General features: G+C 33.8%; 1 protein-coding gene across 4 annotated transcripts in view; it reads left to right on the forward strand.

Annotated features, from left to right (window-relative positions):
- Positions 1 to 21,775, forward strand: part of ADGRB3 (adhesion G protein-coupled receptor B3) — a 954,807-nt gene that overhangs the window by 546,136 nt on the left and 386,896 nt on the right. For all 4 annotated transcript variants that reach the window (XM_001365288.4, XM_007484165.3, XM_056818441.1 and 1 more), the window contains exon 16: positions 18,540 to 18,642. In XM_001365288.4, the coding sequence (XP_001365325.1) occupies positions 18,540 to 18,642 (103 nt within the window). The remainder of the gene's footprint in view (positions 1 to 18,539; positions 18,643 to 21,775) is intronic.

Consider the following 21,775-nt stretch of genomic DNA (forward strand, 5'->3'; position numbering starts at 1 on the left):
ATATTTAAAAACAGTCCAAGTCTTTTTTGTTGTTGTTTAAACATGAAGGGAGGAAGGAAGGAAGGAAGGAAGGAAGGAAAGAAAGAAAGAAAGAAAGAAAGAAAGAAAGAAAGAAAGAAAGAAAGAAAGAAAGAAAGAAAGAAAGAAAGAAAGAAAGAAAGAAAGAAAGAAAGAAAGAAAGAAAGAAAGAAAGAAAGAAAGAAAGAAAGAAAGAAAGGAAGGAAGGAAGGAAGGAAGGAAGGAAGGAAGGAAGGAAGGAAGGAAGGAAGGAAGGAAGGAAGGAAGGAAGGAAGGAAGGAAGGAAGGAAGGAAGGAAGGAAGACAATCCTATTATTATTCCTAATTTGCAGTTGAGGAAACTGACGCAGAAAGAGGTTAAGCGACTTACCCATACATACACCTGACTCCATTCCAGGCACTCTATCCACTGCAACACAGAGAGCTTCCAGTGAAGAAACATACTCTACTAATCCAGGTCAGCACTAATCTCCGAGTTTACAGTCTTACCTATGTGGCACACTAAGAAGTAAATGACTTTCCTAGAGTCACAAATAGTATGTGTCATAAACAACTTGAATACAGATTTTTCAGACTCTTAAGCTTGCTCTCTTATCCATAGGTTACACTACCCCTTGCTTATACTAATACTTACATAGTCCTTGAATGTTTTCATAGTGTTTTACATACATGTTTTCATTTGGTTCTATAAGGGTCAGATTGTAAGAGGTAAAAAAATAAAAGGGTTTGACTAAATTATTTAAGAGTATGGTCACCAGGAATTATTACTCAATTCAAAATTATTTTTATGGCAATTTATTTACAAAAGGAGAAAGAGTGAAAGTGAGAAAATCCGAGAGAGATTAGATGTTTATTACTGTCCAGTGTGAACCAGGCAGAGCTTAAGAGGCCGCAGCAAAGGAGCCCAGAGGTAAATTAAACAAGGGTTTTAGTCACAGGGCCTCCACCAAGACAAGGGGCCTCTCTGGAGGGTAGTACCTCCAGGAAAGCCAAGGAAAGGAGTCAGCCTTTTTCACTCACCTATGTGGTAGTCCTAATAGAAGTAGTTCTCAGCCAGAGCTCCTTCAGGGTCAAGTTAAAGGTGAAAGACCTTTTCCCAGGAAGTTCTTGGCATTTTTAAAGACCATTCCTTTGCATCATTTCCTGTGCCTTCCTTCCATTTTATGTGGACCCATTATACCTAAAGTATTGTTTAGGACTACCCAAAGGGCAGTCAGAGGGTTCCGATTTGTCACCCACTTTCACACATGTGGGTCACAGACCTCCCCCAATTAAGGATAAGTGGGGTGTATATGCTTCTGGTGATTATATCCAAAAAATGGGCAGGGGAGAGTTAATTCCATCTTAACAATTTTTAAAACAAACTAATAATATTATTTTTTATCCCCATTCTATAGATGAGAAAGCTGAGATTTAGGAAGGTTAAATATTACCTTACTAGTAAATGTCAAAAGAGAGTAGAAAATTTGAACCCAAGCCTTTCTGACTCCTGAATATAATATTTTTCCATTATACTACATTACTTCTCAGTTGTCTCTGCTCTCTAACTTGGAAGTCAACTATTCACAAAATCCTGGAAGTCTGGCTCCATTGACCCCTGGAATTTTTTTGCCTTTTCCCTTTGCCTCTCTACCTTGATAGGTTGTTCTACAACAGATCTCTCTATTCATATTGTAAAAGCTCATGTGACTCTTGTGGTGAACTTTCCTTACCTAAAGCCATAGATGGGTATTCCAGGTGGCCTAGTACCATCATGAGTTTTTCTAAACCTGGTGTTTTCATCATATTGTGTATGAGGTCTCCATCATCCAGGCTAAGCTTCCATTTTAATTGGAAAGCTTGACTCTTATTTTCAAATGATTAGAAGAATTGAGATAATAGGCAAACATTGAAACCATTCCCTGGAGCTGAGATAGGATTCTTGTCACTGGCCATATTTCCCTGAATCAGTTCTATTGATTTCATCCACCTTATGGTCTCTGGATTCAGAGCTCATATGCTAATCCTCATGAGAATGATTTTCAAGGATCCAGTTAGTGTTAGCATCTTTGTTCCTCTTTTGTAAAACAGGCAAACATTTAAAGTCCTCTTTATCTGTAAGGGATACTATTTAAAAATGGAATTCTCAGTATAAAATTGCTCTGGTTTTCTTCCATTCAATATTTTAACATGAATGTTGTAAGAATTGATTATTATTGCATTATCTCAATCAATCAAAAGAAATTTATTAGGTGTCCACAATGTTCCAGTTACTGATCTTGGATTTGGTAATATGAAAACAAAAATAAAACAGTCTCTGCCCTGACAGAATTTACTTTGCTTTGGGGAAAGAAAATGTAGGTACTGAGGAAATGTAATCTTTTGGGGAAAACTCTATTATGTAGGATAATTCAAAAGGCCTAATGTTGGGATTGACATTTAAACTATGATATGGTATTGCTGTTTGTCCTTCATTTTGAGGAGGACCAGTGATATCACTGGGTGATATCTTAACTCTCATATAAATTGGATTTAAGTGAGGGCAGGGTTGTGTGAAATTGGCAGCATCACTTTCTCTTCCAAAGTCATTAAAGTCCAGTGGCAAGGCAAAAGTCAAGATGACTAGAGATGGCTCAGGATGCAATGGATGAATTTGGCGTCTTTACTGTCTGACCAAGCTCTAAGTGCTCCACAACATTTGCTGCAGCCACCTTTGTGGCAGTTGGGACAAATTGTTCTCATCTTCCTTTCCATCAGGGTAATTCTTCGCATGCTTACTATAGATAGTCCCTTAATCCACTGATAAGTTTGAGGCCTCTCAGGTACCCCTAATCTTGCTTAGCCCATTTGCCAAAGACATCAAAGATGTTAGTCCTCCTTTATCCCTCCTTGCATCCCAATTTGATATAGACAATAATTTTATAGAGGTTAGGGACAGGACCTGTGATTTCATTGTTGGAAAGTACTCATTGATGAGTAAATTTCTTCTACTTATGCAGGTCAGCACCTCTGCTCCTACTAACTGACATCAGCTCTTCTGAAATACAGAAACATTAATGTACTGACCCTTGGTGACATATCTGTCAGACACTGACAAATTCAGGTCTTCCTGACTGTAAGGCCAGTTTCTATCCATTATGTCACATTGTCTCTCTTCAATAATGTATGATAATAATTGTTATTTTTATTATTCTGATACATATAATCATGTAATAGCAATACTCTTTCTAAACAAGTAACAGTAATGATAACATATCTACATAGAACTTAAAGGTTGACAGATCACCTTCCTTATAAGAATTCTATGAAACAGGTAGAAGGATGCATTTTAGTATATGCTTTACATATAAGAAAACAGAATCCATGAACCATGTGAATCCAAGTCATCAGATTGCCAGGCAAATATTTTTGAGAAATAGTTTAGGAATTTGAATATTTCTATATAAGTGCCCTTGTAATCCATAAGTAGGAATATATATGTTCACCTTATAAACATATATTCTTTACTAGAGTTCATTCAATACATGATGACATTTTAACCAAGACACTGGTAATTATAACCACCAATGCTTATGAAGAGACTATGTGCATTACTGGTACTAGGGGTGAGGAGATAAGAATTCTAGTCCCAGAACTAATGCTGTCTTCTTATGTAATCTTAGAAGAGCAATTTAATTATTTGATTCAAATTCTTCATCTATAAAGTGGATGATTTGGATTCACTAGTCTTTAAATTTCCTTCCTTAAATTAATGTTCCTTGAGTATGGGAAAATTTAGATCATGATTCAGTACTAATTCACTTACTTTTAAGAGAAACAAAATACTTTTTTTTAGATTTGAAGTTCACATCTGAACTTCAAAATTTATGCCAACATGCCTAAATTATGAATATAACTAGAAAAAAATGTCCTTGCTCATAATCATATTTGCTGAAGTGGAAAAAAACGTATAGAACTTAAAGTCAGGAGGGACCTGAGCTTAAATTCTAGTTATGATGTTTATTATCTGTGTGATTCTGATTGTCGCTTAACTTCTCTGACCATCAGCCTCTTTATCTAAAAAAAATGGGAATAATAATAATTGGAGGAGATACCGCACAGACTTGTTATTAAAGATCAGATGAGAGCTGTTATTATCCATCATGTGATCATTTGCCCAACCAACAAAAACATATGTTCAGAATACTAAAAGTTCAAAAATCTTCTCTTATATTTAGATAATATTATGCTTTGATCGTTGAGAACTTTCCTTTATCTTAAATCAAATTAATATTCTCTTCTAGACTATATTTTTATTTCATCTTTTTCTCAGGGTGAGGGTTCTGTTTCCTTCATTTTTGTCTCTGCCCTCATTCCCACTTCCACTATTAAAGCACTTCATGGTGGACTTGGTGTTGATGATCAACAATTCATTCATTCATTTATTTATTTTTAGTATTCTTTGTTTTTATTTTATTTTTCTATTCTTTTTTAATTAATTAAGTTAATTAATTATTTAAGAACTTTTTTTAAAGTTACAAGATTCATGTTCTTTCCCTTCCCTCCACCAAACCCCCTCCCATAGACAATGCCCAAATCCTCTAGGGTTTTACATGTGTCATTGATCAAGACCCATTTCCATACCATTGATATTTGCACGAAATGATCACATTTAGAGTCTATATCCTCAATCATAGCTCCATCAACCCTTCTGATTGAGCAGTTGTTTTTCTTCTGTGTTTCTACTCCCACAGTTCTTCTTTTGAATATGGAAAACGTTCTTTCTCTTAAGTCCCTCAGAATTGTCCTTTATCATTGCATTGCTGCTAGTAGAGAAGTACATTACATTCGGTTATACCACAGCACATCAGTCTCTGTGTACGTTGTTTTTCTGGTTCTGTTCCTTTCACTCTGCATCAGTTCCTAGAGTTCATTCCACTTCACATGTAAGTCTTCCAGTTCATTATTCCTTTGAGCACAATAGTATTCAATCACCAATATGTAGCACAATTTGTTCAGCTATTCCCCAATCGAAGAAAATCCCTTCATTTTCCAAATTTTTGCCAACACAAAGAGAACAGCTATGAATATTTTGACATTTATTTTTCCTTATACTCTCACAGAGTACAATCCCAGCAGTCCTATGGCTGGATAAAAGGGTAGGAAGTCTTTTAGCACCCTATTGGCATACTTCCAAATTACCATCAAGAATGGCTAGATCAATTCACAACTCTACCAGCAATGTATCAATGTCCAAATTTTGACACATCTCCTCCAACATGTATTACTTTCCTTACCTGTTATGTTAGCCAATCTGCTAGGTGTGAGGTAGTACCTCGGAGTTTTTTTGATTTGCATTTCTCTGATTATAAGAGATTTGGAACACTTTTTCATGTGTTTATTGATAGTTTTAATTTCTTTATCTGAAAATTGCCTATTCGTGTCTCTTGCCCATTTATCAATTGGGGAATGGCTTGATTTTTTGAACAATTTATTTAGCTCTTTATAAATTTGAGTAATTAGTCCTTTGTCAGAGTTTTTTGTTCTGAAGATTTTTTCCCTGACTTTTGCTTCTCTTCTAATATTGGTTGTATTGATTTTGTTTGTACAAAAAATTTTAATTTAATATAATCAAAATGATTTATTTTATATTTTATAATTTTTTCTAACTCTTGCTTGGTCTTAAAATCTTTCCTTTCCCAAATATTTGGCAAGTATACTATATTGTGTTCACCTAACTTATGTATAGTTTCCTTCTTTATATTCAACTCATTCACTCATTCTGAGTTTATCTTGGTGTAGGGTGTGGGATGTTGATCTAAACCTAATCTTTCCCATACTCTTTTCAAAATTTCCCAGCAGTTTTTGTCAAATACTGGATTTTTATCCCAAAAGCTGGGATCTTTTGGTTGCATCATAGATTGTCTTCCTGAAGTCACTTACCCCAAGTCTATTCCACTAATCCTCCCTTCTGTCTCTTAGCCACTACCATATTGTTTTTATGACCAATGTTTTATATTATATTTTGAGATCTGGTACTGCTAGGCCACTTTTCTTGACTTTTTTTCTCGTTATTTCCCTTGATATTCTTGATTTTTTGTTTTTCCAATGAACTTTGTTATAGTTATTTCTAATTCAGTAAAAAAGTTTCTTGGTATTTTAATGGGTATGGCACTAAATAAGTAAATTAGTTTTATAGGACTGTCATTTTATTATGTTAGCTCATCCTACCTATGAACAATTAATGTTTTTCAGTCATTTAGATCTAGTTTCAATTGTGTAGAAAGTGTTTTGTAGTTGTATTCAAATACTTCCTGTGTTTGTCTTGGTAGACAGATTCCTAAGTATTTTATATTGTCTAGGGTGATTTTAAATGGAATTTCTCTTTCTGAGTCTTGCTGCTGAGATGTGTTGGAAATATATAAAAATCTGATGACGTATGTGGGTTTATTTTGTATCCTGCAACTTTGCTAAAGTTATTTCCACTAGCTATTTAGTTGATTTTTTAGGACTCATTAAGTAGACCATCATATCATTTGCAAAGAGTAATAGCTTGGTCTCCTCATTGCCTATTTTAATACCTTAAATTCTTTTTTCTTCTCTAATTGCTACTGCTAGTGTTTCTAGTACTATATTAAATAATAGAGGTGATAATGGGCATCCTTGTTTCACTCTTGATCTTATTGGGAATGCTTCTAGTTTAACTCATTGCAGATGATGTTTGCTGATTGTTTTAGATATATACTGTTTATTAATTTTAGGAAAGGCCCTTCTATTCCTATATTTTCTAGTGTTTTTGATAGGAATGGGTATTGTATTTTGTCAAAGGTTTTTTCCTGCATCAACTGAGATAATTGTATGACTTTTATTGGTTTGCTTTTTGATGTGGTCAATTATGTGGATGGTTTTCCTAATATTGAACCATCCTTGTATTCCTGGTATAAATCCCACCTCGTCATAATGAATAACCCTCCTGATTACTTGCTTTTTGTCTTTTTGCTAGTATTCTATTTAAGATTTTTGCATCTATGTTCATTAGAGAGATTGGTCTATAGTTTTCTTTCTCTGTTTTTGACCTGCCTAGCTTTGGAATCAGTACCATATTTGTGTCATGAAAGGAATTTGGTAGAACTCCTCCTTTGCTTATTCTTTCAAATAGTTTATGTACTATTGGGATTAGTTGTTCTTTGAATGTTTGATAGAATTCACTTGTGAATCCGTTAAGCCCTGGGGATTTTTTCTTATGGAGTTCTTTGATGGCTTATTCCATTTCTTTTTCTGATGTGGAGTTATTTAGTTATTCTATTAATTCTTCTATAATGTAGGCAATTTATATTTTTGTAAATATTCATCCATATCACCTAGATTGCCACATTTGTTGCCATATAATTGGTCAAAATAATTTTTAATGATTGCCTTAATTTCCTCTTCATTAGAGGTGAGGTCTCTCTTTTCATCTATGATAATATTAATTTGTTTTTCTTCTTTCCTTTTTTATTAGATTGACCAGTACTTTGTGTATTTTATTTGTTTTTTTTTCAAATTACCAGCTTCTAGTTTCATTTATTAATTTAATAGTTCTTTCACTTTTAATTTTATTAATTTCTCCTTTAATTTTTAGGATCTCTAATTTAGTTTTCATCTGAAGATTCACTTTCTAGTTTTTTGATTTGCATTCACAATTCCTTGGTCTCTGACTTCGCTAGTTTGTTAATATATGAACTCAAGGATATAAATTTCTCCCTGAGTACTGCTTTGGGTGCATTCCATAGATTTTGAAATGATGTCTCATCATTGTCATTTTCTTAAATGAAATTATTGTTTCTATGATTTGTTCTTTAACCAATTTTGGAGAACCATATTATTTAATTCCCAATTAGTTTTTGTTTTGGCTCTCCATTTACCCTTACTAATTATTATTTTTATTGCATTATGATCTAGAAAGTTGCGTTTATTATTTATGCTTTTTTGCACTTGTTTGCTATGTTTTATGCCTGAGTACATGGTCAATATTTTTTAATGTATCATGTGCTACTTAAAGTAATGTGTATTCCTTTTTGTCTCTATTTATTTTTCTCCATATATCTACTAAATCTAATTTTTCTAAAATTTCATTCACATCTCTAACCTCTTTCTTATTTTTTTTTGGTTTGATTTATCTAGATTTGATAGAGGAAAATTCAGGTCCCCCACAAGTATAGTTTTACTCTCTATTTTCTCCTTCAACTCCACTTGTTTCTCCTTTAGAAATTTTGATGCTATGCCATTTGGTGCATATACGTTAAGTACTGATATTCCCTCATTCTCTATACTGCTTTTTATCAGGATGTAATTGCATTTCTAATCTCTTTTAATCAGATATATTTTTACTTTGGCTTTTTCAGATATCATGGTTGTATCTCTTGCTTTTTCTTCTTTTTCTCTCAGTTGAGGCCCAATAGATTTTGCTCCAACCTTTTATTCTTACCCTGTGAGTGCCTCAATTTGTGTTTCTTTTAGAAAACATTTGTTAGGATTTTGGTTTCTAATCCACTTTATTTGTTTTTGTTTTATGGATGAGTTCATTCCATTCACATTCAGAGTTATTATTGCCACTTGTATATTCTCCAACATTTTGCTATCCGATCCTAGTTCTGCCCTTTCTTCTTTCACTATAATCTTTTAAACCAATGGTTTACTTTTAATCAGTCCCCCTAATCCTCACTCTTATTATAATTCCCTTTCTTCCCCCTCATTTTTTTGTTCCCTTCTTCTTATTTTTTAGAATTTATTAGGTTCCCTCCCTCTTCTCTTTCCCTCCCTTTTTTTACTCCCCCCCAACCCCCCCACCTTAGTTTTTTCCTTTTCACTTTCCCTGTAGGGTAAGATAGAATTTGATACCCCAATGGATCTAGATGCTCTTCCATTTCAGAACTGATTTCACTGAAAGTAAGGTTTAAGTATTACCTATTAGCACACTCTTCCTCTCCTACTTATAATAGTATTCTTCCCCTCCCTTTACCATGTACCTCTTTGTGTAATATAAATTATCCTATTTATCTTATTCCTTCAAGGTTTTTTTGGTGCCATCTTCTATTCTCCCCTCCCTTTTTCTTTTTTGCATATCATCTTAGACCACTTATTACCCCAATTTCTAACTATGAATAAATTTTCTCATTACTATGATAGTGTATTTAATTTTTGAGAGTTACAAATGGCATTTTCCATATAGTAATATAACTAATTTGATCTTACTGAATCCCTAAAGAAGAAAATTTAAATAAAAAAACATTTTTCCCTTTCCCTTCTCTTATTTACCTTCTTATGTTTCTCTTTATTTTTGTGTTTGGATATCAAAATTTCTATTTAGTTCTTGTATTTTCTTTACAATACTTGGAACTCTTCTATTTTGTTGAATGCCCAACCTTTTCCCTGGAAATATATCGTCAGTTTTGATGGGTAGGTGATCCTTGGTTGACGACCCAATTCTTTTGCTTTTCTGAATATCATATTCTAAGCCTTGCAGGCCTTTAGCGTGGAAGCTGCCAGATCTTGTAGGATTCTGATTGGTGTTCCTTGATATCTGAATTGTCTCTTTTTGGCTTCTTGTAAAATTTTCTCCTTAGCTTTGAAGCTCTTGAATTTTGCTAATACATTTCTGGGGGTTGCATTTTGAGGATTTAGTGTAGAGGGTATTCTATGAATTCTTTCAATGTCTATTTTGCCCTCTTGTTTAAGAACATCAGGGAAGTTTTCTTGGATAATTTCTTGTAGTATAATGTCAAGATTTCTGTTTATTTCTTGATTTTCAGGTAGACCAATGATTCTCAAATTGTGTTTTTGAGACTGATGCTATCATCTTGTCAGTGAGATATTTTATGTTTCCTTCTATTTTGTCAGTCTTTTGACTTTGTTTTATTCATTCTTGCTATTTTGTGAAATCATTGGCTTCCAATTGCCAAATTCTGGTCTTCAAAGACTCGTTTTCTGCTATAATCTTTTGATTTTCCTTTTCAATTTGGTCTATTCTGCTTTTTATGGCTTCCAGCTGTTTAATTTTGGTCTCCAATTGAGAGTTCCTGTCTTTTAAGCTGTTATTTTCTTTTTGGACTATTTCCTACTTTTCTTGCTGAAATTCATCCACTTTCTCATAAGCTCTGATTTACTTTCTTTGAGAGCTTGTGACCGATTTCCATTTTGTGGAAGCTTTGGATGCATTTATTTGTATGTTCTTTTCTGCTATTTCTTCTGTCATCTGGATTTTTCCTCCATAAAAATTATAGGGTAGGTCTTCGGTGGCCTTAGTCATCTGCCAAGAACCCAGACGTGCCCTCTCGCTCACCCTAGAGGTGCCCCTCACTCACTCACTGATTCTAGCTCACTGACTCTGATTCTTTTCCTTTGGTTCTTTGTATGTGAGGTGGGGGAGGGTTGATCAGCTCACATTTGGTGGAAGCTATTTCACCCCCTTATAGTGTGGAAATGCCCAAATCCCATGTACCTTCAGTTCTGCACCCTACTGTGGAGTCCCTTTGTTCATATGAATTTGGTTTTTTTGGCCTTTTGAGGTAGTATATATCAGTAGGTGGTGAGGAGAGGAAGAGTCCTGTGTCTACATTGATGCCACATTTACCTGGAAATCCTCCTCCAATAACTCATTTAAATAAATACTTTTTCCAGTTTCCTCTTACTATTTGGACATTGAATTGTGACATTGAAAAATACCAAGTTACATTTAAAATAGAGGATAAGAATTAGAGCATTGATTTCATTTGTAGAAGGAATTCCTAAGTGTGAAAAGTCCTTCCACCCACACAGGCGAGTATTCTCTCAGTAACTTCTCATCTTGTAGAGGTACCTACATGACCAAGAATTTCATTTACTAACATGGAGTCACATTTTCAGCATGTGTCAGAGATGAGACTTCAACCTAAGATTCAAGACTAACTCATTATCTACTACATCAACATACCTTTTGTTATTATTAATTCTATTTCTTGTCAAAAAAACATTTAAGGAGCTTTTAAAGGACCAATTCTATAGAGCAGTTTTTTAAATTAAATTTTACATATTTTATTTTTCTTTCATGAGAAAGTTAGAGTTCTTATTTTCAAAGATGTGTGTTGCATTAGGTTAGTGAGATTCAATTTTTTAAATGTTTCTACATAAAAGGTAAAAGTACACTAAATTTGTCTCAAACTCATTTAAAATGTACTCTCATTACATGTATTATTCTTCTAACATATTTCTTGGTTTTCCTAATCATTTATCGAAATTTCTAGGGCCTAGTTTAATATAGACTGAATGATGTTTCTATAGCTGTGTGGTCCCAAGAGTTGATACACATGAATATTATTGTTAGGTTTACAGAAAATTGATTTTCTGTACAGAAGTTTTCAAAACAATACTATGTATAATTTCACTCTAGGGTATTCTAAGAGAAAACATGAAAAGTTATGTGTAGATATGATTTTTAAAGTTTCCTTAACACAAAGAGAAAAACAACTATTTGCCCCTACATTTCAAATTGTTTCTCTTCTATATTTGCTCATATTTATCACCTGAGAAATAATGTGGGTTTTTTGGTTTTTTGTTTGTTTGTTTGTTTGTTTTTGCTTTCTAAGTGTCATGAACTTGCAGCTGGGATGAACCATACAGCTAATCTAACTCAAATTCTTCCCTGACCTCTATACAAAAAAATAACGAACCCCAAAACAACCACAAAAACCCAGCCCACATGCACAATTGTTGAGAGTCAGAGAGTCTAAGTAATTTGCTCAAGGTTGCAGAAGAATAGTTAGGATTCAAACACAGTCCTTACAACTAACTCAGTACTCTTTTTACTCTGCAATTTTAAATTTCATATAGGCCTTTTCAGAATTGTTTTCTCATAATCATATGACTTTTAGTTTATAATTAGTGAAGGGAAGTTTTAAGTTACACCTTACATCTAGTTAATAAGCATTTATTAAGTGTCAGCTATGTGCCAAGTAATATGCAGAGCTCTGGGAATACAAAAAAAAAAAAGGTGGGGAAAGGATTGTGCTCTCAAGAAGCTTATATTCTAATAGGATAGAGAAGCTGTTGCTATGTTAGTGAGGGAGAATACAGATATTTATCTCACTGTCAATTTTTAAGTCAATAAACATTTAATAAATGCCTACAATATGTCATGCACTATAATAAGCATTGTAGATACAAAAAAAAATGATCAAAGCAAAACAAACAAAAAAAAATCCCTGCCCTGGAGGAACTCATAATCTAATGGGGGAGATATACACATAACTATATGAAAACATAATTATATTCAAATATAGACAGCTAGGTGTGGCAATGGATAAATAACTAAGGCTGGATTTTCAGGAAGACCTCAGTTTGAATCTAGTCTAATACATTTACTTGCCATGTGACCCTGCACAAATCCCTTAAACTTCTATGGCTCAGTTTTTTAATCTACAAAATGAGCTGGAGAAAGAAGGAAATGCCAAACCACTCCATTATCTTTGCCAAGAAAATGCCAAATTGGCTCACAAAGAGATTGATGTGACTGAAACTGTCCATCATGTACAAACAAGAGCATGGATTGGACATACTCACTAGAGAGAAGCCACTAGAATTAAGAGAGATCAAGAAAGGCAGGGGAAACTAGGAGGAAGATGTATGGAGAATGGTTGATAGACTATTAGATAATTGATTTGAGAGATGGAGGGTGTTCTTTGAGGAACATCAGTGAAGACAGTGTAACTAGATTACAGAGAATGTAGTAAGGTTTATACCTTAAGAAGACTAGAAAGGTGGGGCAGAAGATAAAGGCAATTTATGAAGGGACTTGCACCACAAATAGAAGTTTTTATCTTTGATCTTGGAGGTAATAAGGAACCATTAGAGTTTATTCAGAGAAGGGTTTGGCATAGCAAGACCTATACTTTGGGGAGATCAATTTGGTAACTGAATGGAGGATGTACTAGAGTGGAGAGACACTTGTGGCAGACAGACCAACCAACAGGCTATTCCAATAGACTAGTCATGAGGTGATAAGGGGATATATCAGAGTGACAGTGTAAGAAGAGAGAATGGGACGTAGTCAAGAGATATTACAAGGTAAAAATCAATAAAAATGGGAAGTGAGAGAGAAAGGAGTCAAGATTACCAGCCTAGGGGTCTGGGAGATATTTGTGCCCTTGAGAGTAATGGGGAATTTTTGAATTGAGGATGGTTTTGGAGGAAAGATAATGAGTTCCAGTTTTGGACATGTTAAGTTTAAGATATCTACAAGGCACCCAGCCTGTTAGAAGAATAAGAAAACAGTATCATCATGAAAACCTAGGAAAAAAAGAATATTAATGAGAAGAGAGTGAGAAATAATGTCAAAACTATTGGGAGATAAAAAAAGTCAAAAAATTAGAAAAAGAGCATTAGATTCAACTAGCAAGATTTCTTTCCCAAGTATCTTCTCTCCAAAACACCTCTACCTACACAAAAAGGAGTTTCATTGGGTCAAGGCAGCTTGCCATTTTAAGAGTTCAGTACTTGGTTTCCTAAATTATTCCTATTGATAAAAAAGAGAATATTTCAGTAAGAATGAAATAATACTCAGGGAGCACATTGGAGCAGCTAAGTGGCCCAGTGAATAAAACGCGAGGACTTGGGATCGTAGGTCTTGCGTTCAAACTTGGCTTCAGATTCTTCCTAGCTGTGTGACCGTGGTCAAGTCACTTAACCTGAATTGCCTATCTTTTACTGCTCTTTTACCTTGGAACCATTACTTAATATTAATTTTAAGACAGAAGGTAAAGTTTTTTTTTAATTTTAATTATTCTAGGAGTACTCATATTTTTTTATAAGACACACATATAAAATAACCCTATATACTTATTTTCTGTATAGGGATTAAAAACTAAATACCTCTGAATTTTTTTTAAAGAAAGAAACTAATAAAAAATATAAATTCCACCAGACTATTATAATGACAGGAATAATACAGTTAAATGAAAAACTGCAACCTTCTAATAAATCAGTAGTGGTCCAAAAATTAACCTCTAAAAATGGAACAAATTTAAATATTGCAAAACCACAGGAATTTGCTGTCAAGTGCTCTGACCTAATAAAGATAAATGATGCTGAAATTTCTCTATATTTAGGAAATGGAACTCATTTCAGTTCCTCATATTACAGAAATTAGGAGTAAATGGAAAATGCAATTGAACAGCCTGATATTGGAAATAATAAGGGCAAAGAAAAAAAAAGACCAATGATCACATTCCATCCAATACAATGCCTTGTGTAGTCAGTCAACCAAAAATGACCAAATTCTTTAAAGAAAATTGGGGGAGCACAAATGTACTATTTAGGGCCCCAACTCTAGGATTATTTCTTGTTCATGAAGATTTATTGGAATGTGAGTATATCATAGACCATCATTTTCCTGATTTGTCAAATGCTATTTAGAAATCTACAATTTATACCAAATTAATAGAATAAATAGAGCATAATTAATAATATATTATTATATATTTTATTGGTGGGGGAGTGAGTAGGGGTAATCCAGTGAGAAAACTCCTTTTACATGCAAATCAGCAGCTTTTTTGCAATTTATGTTCCAGTAGAGTTACCTTGGGCACTGAGAAATTGAGACTTGCCCAAGATGACATAGTAAGATATAAAGGATTGGATTTGAACTCAGATTCTATAACTATGAAGAAAGTTATCTTTATATTACTGAGCTGCCCCTCCTCTATGTTTTATTCAGTAAATCTTATTTAGAAATATGAGGGCCAGAGATAATATGTTAGGAAGTTGTATATATACATTTATATTACATATTATTGCATTATATGTTTACATATTATGTTAATTAAATTTCCTCATCAGAGCCATAGAAAGAACTAGAAGAGACCTGAGAAGTTAACTAGTTTAATTCCCTTATTTTATACAAGTTAAGTTACTTGTCCAATGTGATAAAAATAGTAAGTAGAAGACCTTTTCAGAATTGAACCCAAGTTCTCTAAGTTTGAATATCATACTCCAGCCACTACTCATTTGGAGTGTCTGGCTATACCCTTGTTAATTGCCAGCTAAGTCAAATTTCTCTAATTTTTACTTACAATTTATAATTGTCTTCAGTTTTCATGGGAAATCCATTAACCTTAGTGGCTTTTTAATGTAACCTCAAATGGACTAGAGAATTTTTTTAAACCTGATTTCTTTAAATGTGAAGAATCTTTCAAGGTCAAGTAAAAAATAAGCTCAGTATCTGAAAAACTTAGTTGGGATGATGAAAGTAAGTATAACAAAACCCCCCTACCGCAACCAAGATATTGAATAATCCTTTATCAACCAAAGGATTTTCACAGTGCATTTTCTAGGCTCACCTTACTTGACCAGGATATGGTATATTACTCAGCTGATGTTTCTAAGTCTTTTTGCCTGTAGTTGTCTAAACTGAGTCTTCATCAAGTACTCAACTAACTCAGCCTTGAATGCAAACCTTGTAAGCAGCCAGAAAATATTAGTAGATCACAAAATCTGACATGGTCCATCAAGAACCATGCATTCCCTTATGCAAATTGGATCTATTAATGGAATAAATAAAATAAAATTATATCCAATAGCACTTTTTCATAAGGAACTAGTGTGTGATGGTGTTTTGTTTTTCCTTTGTTACTGTGAAATCACAATGTTGTAATTATTTTGAGACAGTCATACCTTGGACATTCCCTTTAGTCATCCTCACTCAAAATCTCTATATTATTGTGTTCATTACTTAGCCATTTAATGATTAATTAATCTATCACAGAATTAGATTTGTTTAATAGGAATCCTATGCAATATCAAACAAAAGAGGCTGCTTCAATTCCCTTGAGCACTGAATCAACCACTACTACTCTGTGTTGACTAGGTATCAAGTTCTTGTCTGTCGTAGTTATTGGACACAGTATCAACATGCTTCATAGTGGTTCTTCTGCCTTTGCTCAGCTTAAACACTGAGTGAATGACCATGTGTTGCTTTGAAATGATATTTTCATAAACACACACATAACATATACACACATACACACTAACTGTACCAATCCCTTTTTCCCCCTAACTCTCTGAGGAGTTGTAAATTATGCTTGTATTTACTTTTAATTTCTCTATGTCCTCTGTATATATTTATAGGGAAAATATAAATACAGGCATTGTTCATTTCCCACTGTAGTTTATCAAATCATTACTTGCTCCTTAAAGACCTAGCATTTAGAATACTAATAATTCAGTTAATGTCTATAGATTGTTTAACATCCATATGATTCTTAGTATTCCACATTTATCCACCCCTGACTTCCACCATTACTGTAGAAATAGTAATATTTAACATTTATATCACTTCTAAGTTTTACAAAAAACTCAATATTTTAACTTACAACAATCCTGAGAGGGAAGTGCTACCAATAGCCCCATTTTACAGAAGGGAAAACTGTGACAGACAGGTTAAATAATCTGCCCAGAGTTAAACAATTAGTAAGGGTCCAAATCAAGATTTCAATTCAAGTCTTCCTAATATTCTATCCATTGCTCAATTCCCTTTATGTTTTGTCTTCACCCACTACAATTTAAGCTTCTTGAGGTTAGGGACTGCTGTTTGCAATTGTATTCCCAGAGTATTGCACAATGCTTAACACATAGGAAATGCTTAATAAATTTCTCTACTTACCCACTAGTATTCCCTTTGTAGGAAACTTTGCATCACTGAAAACCATTTTTCATTTTCCTTTTTTCCAGAGAACAAAATAGATTTTAAAAATCCATCATTTACCCTTTTACCCTGTTGGTAATAAGCCTATTCATGCTGCAGTGTTCTTGAACTACTTGGTAGATCCAGGCTAAGACTGGAATAATATTCATAACATTCCCAGTTTGGTAGCCACGTAGCATGATCTCTGAAAACCCTAAATCGTTTTACATCACAACTAGGAATTGAGAGGCACACAGATACCAAAAATAAAAGGTGTTAATATTGGATATGGGAAAATAGATCCCAATTTATATATATATGTATATATATAAATTGGGGGAATGGGACTAAATTTCTTTAACCCTCGCAAGTATTTAAGTGTTTATTTCTTTGGGAAGTCAAAGGATATACTTGACAGAAATGTTGGAGATTTAGCATCTTGTTTAAAAGACATGTTCAGAGTTACTGAGGCAATAAATAAGCTACATTCATAATACAGAGACAATAATTTTCCATAGTTCACTAACACTTTATGAATTTTTCCCCCAAAGCCTGTGGCCTTAAGGAAAATGAAATCACCCAGGAACTGGAATGCCACATTGTTTTAACAAAGTTGAAATTGAGTAGCCGCTTTTGTGATAGATGCTAAAGCATGGCCTGAATAATGCATGACTGATGGAATACTATGCTGCCTATTCCAAATGGAAAGGGAAGAGAATAGAGAAGACAAATAAGTGATTTATCTGCTGTCATGGACACCTCCTTTAAATCTTTTGGACTCTAAAGAACAGAATTTTGTTTGTAAAGCATATATCAAGCTATTGTAGGTATATAACCAAGAAAGCCCTAGTTCTTGCATAGGAATTTAAAATTATTAATTCAACACATCAAAATCTTAAATATAAAAAATACAAATACAGTAAAATATTAAATATAATACACTGTAACACAATACATTAACACACCTTTAATATCATTAGCCTGAGACTTTCCACCATCATAGAACATAAGCATGCCACTTTTAGTTAATTCATGAGAAACCACTGTGAAAAAATCATTCATCACCCAGTGGCAAGACTTCTGGATATGGACCACCTGAGAGTTGAATGGTTCAATCACTAATTCTGAGATCAAGTTTTTCTTGTTTAGGAGGACCTATGAAAGAGTTTGCACACTAATGTCATAGCTATACTGCTGGGTCATCTCTAAGCAAGAATGAGGCATCAGCATAGGATTTTAGTGGGGGGAAAGCTTATATTGTTGAAAAATAAAATCATTTCTTTATTAAGCTATGTTAACTTATAAAATGATCCATATAATATGTTTATAGATAGTTGTGTTTGTGTAGAGTGGATATGTTGTGTGTGTGTGTGTAAAGTGATTTCCTTTTTCTCAGGACATTTTTGTAAATAACATGATCATATTTGAGAGAATAGTGCCTTTTAATAAGTTATTTGAAAGTGTAAATGCACATCTCAAAGATTGTTGAGATAAATCAAAGACTCACAGATATTTTAAGGAAGCCTAAAAACTAAAACAGCCCTTTGGAAGAAGCAGGTCTGCCTCCTAGAGAATAAAATTTTTAAATCCCATTTTGAGATAAATAAATAATACCCATTTAAAGATTGTCAGGAGGTCTGAGTTCTCACTCCATGATTCTTCAGTTAATCAAATTTAAGTAATTGTAGTTCTATCACTGTTGTTTCTAATTTTCCAGCCTAAAACTGATTATAAAATAGAGAAAATATTATTCTGCGTATTTTAGGGCAAAATAGCATTTGTTTAAAATTCAAGGTATAATGTGATTAGAGTAGCAATTAGTATTATTGATTGAACATTTCTCCTTGTAACAATTATTATTCTCTTTTAGAAATTTTACTGTCGTTAATTCCAAAATTATTGTGGTGACAATAAGGCCCGAACCCAAAACAACAGATGCTTTTCTGGAGATAGAATTGGCACATTTGGCTAATGTAAGTATTATCCACTGGATATTATTTGGCTGTATCACCATATTTATCTTTGAAGGGGTGGTATTAACGGTTCTCTTGTCTCATTGATTACATGTGATTTTTAATATGCAAAACAACTAATTCTTTAAGAAAACACATTATCAAAAAGGTAAAAATGGTTTGTTTTCCTTGTTGTCCCCTTTATTACTCAAATATATCCATTGCAGCATCAATCTTCTTTAAAAGCTCCAGAATACTTTATAACTCCATTTGGGCTGGGGCAAAAGGTTTTTGCACAAAGGTGCTATATTTTTAGCAACAACTGATAAAACATGTGCTCCTTCCACAGGTTGAAATAATATTGGAACAAAGGTAGCAAAATTATTATTATTACTAAAAATAAGAACTATCAGATATCTAGCTTCTCCCTGCTAAGTACTTATTCCCTCCAGGTGAGTAAGTATAAGATATATACAAAATCAAAACAAAGTGATAATGAAGGACCATTAAGAAGTAAGAAAAATAGGAAACACCTCAAAATGCCTGAACTGCGATTTTCATTTGAAATACTTAAAATATTATTATTGGTAATATGGATAGCATTTAGGCTATTATGGGAAAGTTGGCAGAGCATTAAAAGGTAGTCTGGTCACATAATGACAGCAAGGATTAAGTGATAGATTCATTACATGCTACATCACTATTGCAGGTCAACACCCTGGGAACAAATTTATGCGAGGATGTGGGCAAGTGTCTCTTAGGGATGGGCAGGCATAAATGGGTTGTAATCTGCATCACTGGGAGCAGTACTTACATTCATAAGGTCACAGACCTTTGAGACTATTGCTGTTAATTTTGAAACACAACAGTTTGAATCTTTGGAACTAACACCTAGGTCTTTTCACTTTTCCTATAATATTACATGATAAATTAAGTCTAGAACTAAGTATATTGGTACTCCCTATGCATCACAGGGATCAGGAGCATCATGCTGTCATGATTTGGAAAATTTGTGTAAAATTTCTGGCCCTCCCTTTTTACCAGAGGAGCTCTGAATTTTTTTCCCCTTTATGGAATGTTTATAGTACCTTACATGCATTTATGAGTAAACTTTTAAAGCTATCTCTACATTTCTAGGCTGGTATGTTGTCTATAGCTTTCTTTCATGTTCTTTTCACAAAGTTTATTTTTTTTTACTTATTTTAAATTTAAAACAGAAATTGTGTATATTTATGATTTTAAATATATATACTTTGGGGGTTTCTAAAGCTCTTCTTCATCAACTTCTGTCCTTCACATGCCATCTGAAGCTTCTGCAAAACTCCTTAAAAATTGCCATTTAATTTCTGAAGCCATCATGTGATATATCAAAACTGTAATAGGGAAAGCCATGATATAGCAGTGATACCTGTACATCCTTTTTAAAAACATTATTCCCCTATATCAAAGCATAGCTCTGAATTCAATAGAGAAACTTCAGGAGATGCACTTTAAATAAATTATAAATTAAAAAATAAAGAATTTCAAAAGCCCAAAACTTGTAAAGTTTTCAATAGTTTTTCAATGGAATATGGAAATTAATATACAAATACAATTAAGAAGAGATAAGATCCCTAAGGTTTATGCCAGTATAAGAGAATCAAAGGAAAAGAAAAAAAAAAGGAAGAGAGACAGTGAGAAAGAGACAGAGAGGAGGAGGAGAAAAAGAAGGAGAATAAGAAAGAGAAGAAGGAGGAGAGGAGGAGGAGGGAAGAAAGAGAAAAGAGAAAGGAAGGAAGGAAGGAGCAAGCTAATATACATTGAGATCAATATGCAAAAGCAAGGATTTCTTATAAGTTAATTAACCCACAGATCTTACCCAAGAACAAATAAAAGTTTTATTACATTAATATATGAATAATTTTACTGAGGTACAGATTTAAGTTTTTCAAAATGTTCACATTTTAATATGTTAAAAGTGTTTTTTTCTGTTATCTGTTTAAACTTTGCTCTCACAGGGTTGTTCTGAGAATCAAATGAGGAAATATTTATTTATTTTTTAACATTATTTTATTTGGTCATTTCCAAACATTATTCATTGGAAACAAATATCATTTTCATTTCCTCCCTATCCCCCCCACCTCTCCCATAGCCAACACGCGATTCCACTGGTTATCACATGTGTCCTTGATTCGAACCCATTTCCATGTTGTTGGTATTTGCATTAGAGTGTTCATTTAGAGCAGTGGTTCTCAACCTTTCTAATGCCGTGACCCTATAATACAGTTCCTCATATTGCAGTGACCCCAAACCAAAAAATTATTTTGGTGGCTACTTCAAAACTGTAATTTTGCTGCAGTTATGATTCGGAATGTAAATACCTGATATGCATTATGTATTCTCATTGCTACTAATTGAGAGGTCGAGAACCTCTGATCTACAGTCTCTCCTCAGTCATATCCCCTCAACCCCTGTAGTCAAGCAGTTGCTTTTCTTCAGTGTTTTTACTCCCACAATTTCTCCTCTGCTTGTGGATAGTGTTTTTTCTCCTAGATCCCTGCAAATTGGTCAGGAACACTGCATTGCCACTAATGGAGAAGTCCATTACATTCGATTGTACCACAGTGTATCAGTCTCTGTGTACAATGTTTTCCTGGTTCTGCTCCTCTCGCTCTGCATCACTTCCTGGAGGTTGTTCCAGTCTCCATGGAATTCTTCCACTTTATTATTCCTTTTTTCACAATAGTATCCCATCACAACATATACCACAATTTGTTCAGCCATTCCCCAATTGATGGGCATCCCATCATTTTCCAATTTTTTGCCAGCACAAAGAGCGCAGCTATGAATATTCTTGTACAAGTCTTATTCCTTATTATCTCTTTGGGGTACAAACCCAGCAGTGCTATGGCTGGATCAAAGGGCAGACAGTCTTTTATCGCCCTTTGGGCAGAGTTCCAAATTTCCCTCCAGAATGGTTGGATCAATTCACAATTCCACCAGCAATGAATTAATGTCCCTACTTTGCCACATTCCATCCAGCATTCATTACTTTCCTTTGCTGTCATGTTAGCCAATCTGCTAGGTGTGAGGTAATACCTCAGAGTTGTTTGGATTTGTATCTCTCTGATTATAAGAGATTTAGAGCACTTTTTCATGTGCTTATTAATAATTT

The sequence above is a fragment of the Monodelphis domestica genome, chromosome 2, assembly GCF_027887165.1.
Source record: "Monodelphis domestica isolate mMonDom1 chromosome 2, mMonDom1.pri, whole genome shotgun sequence".
NCBI lineage: Eukaryota > Metazoa > Chordata > Mammalia > Didelphimorphia > Didelphidae > Monodelphis > Monodelphis domestica.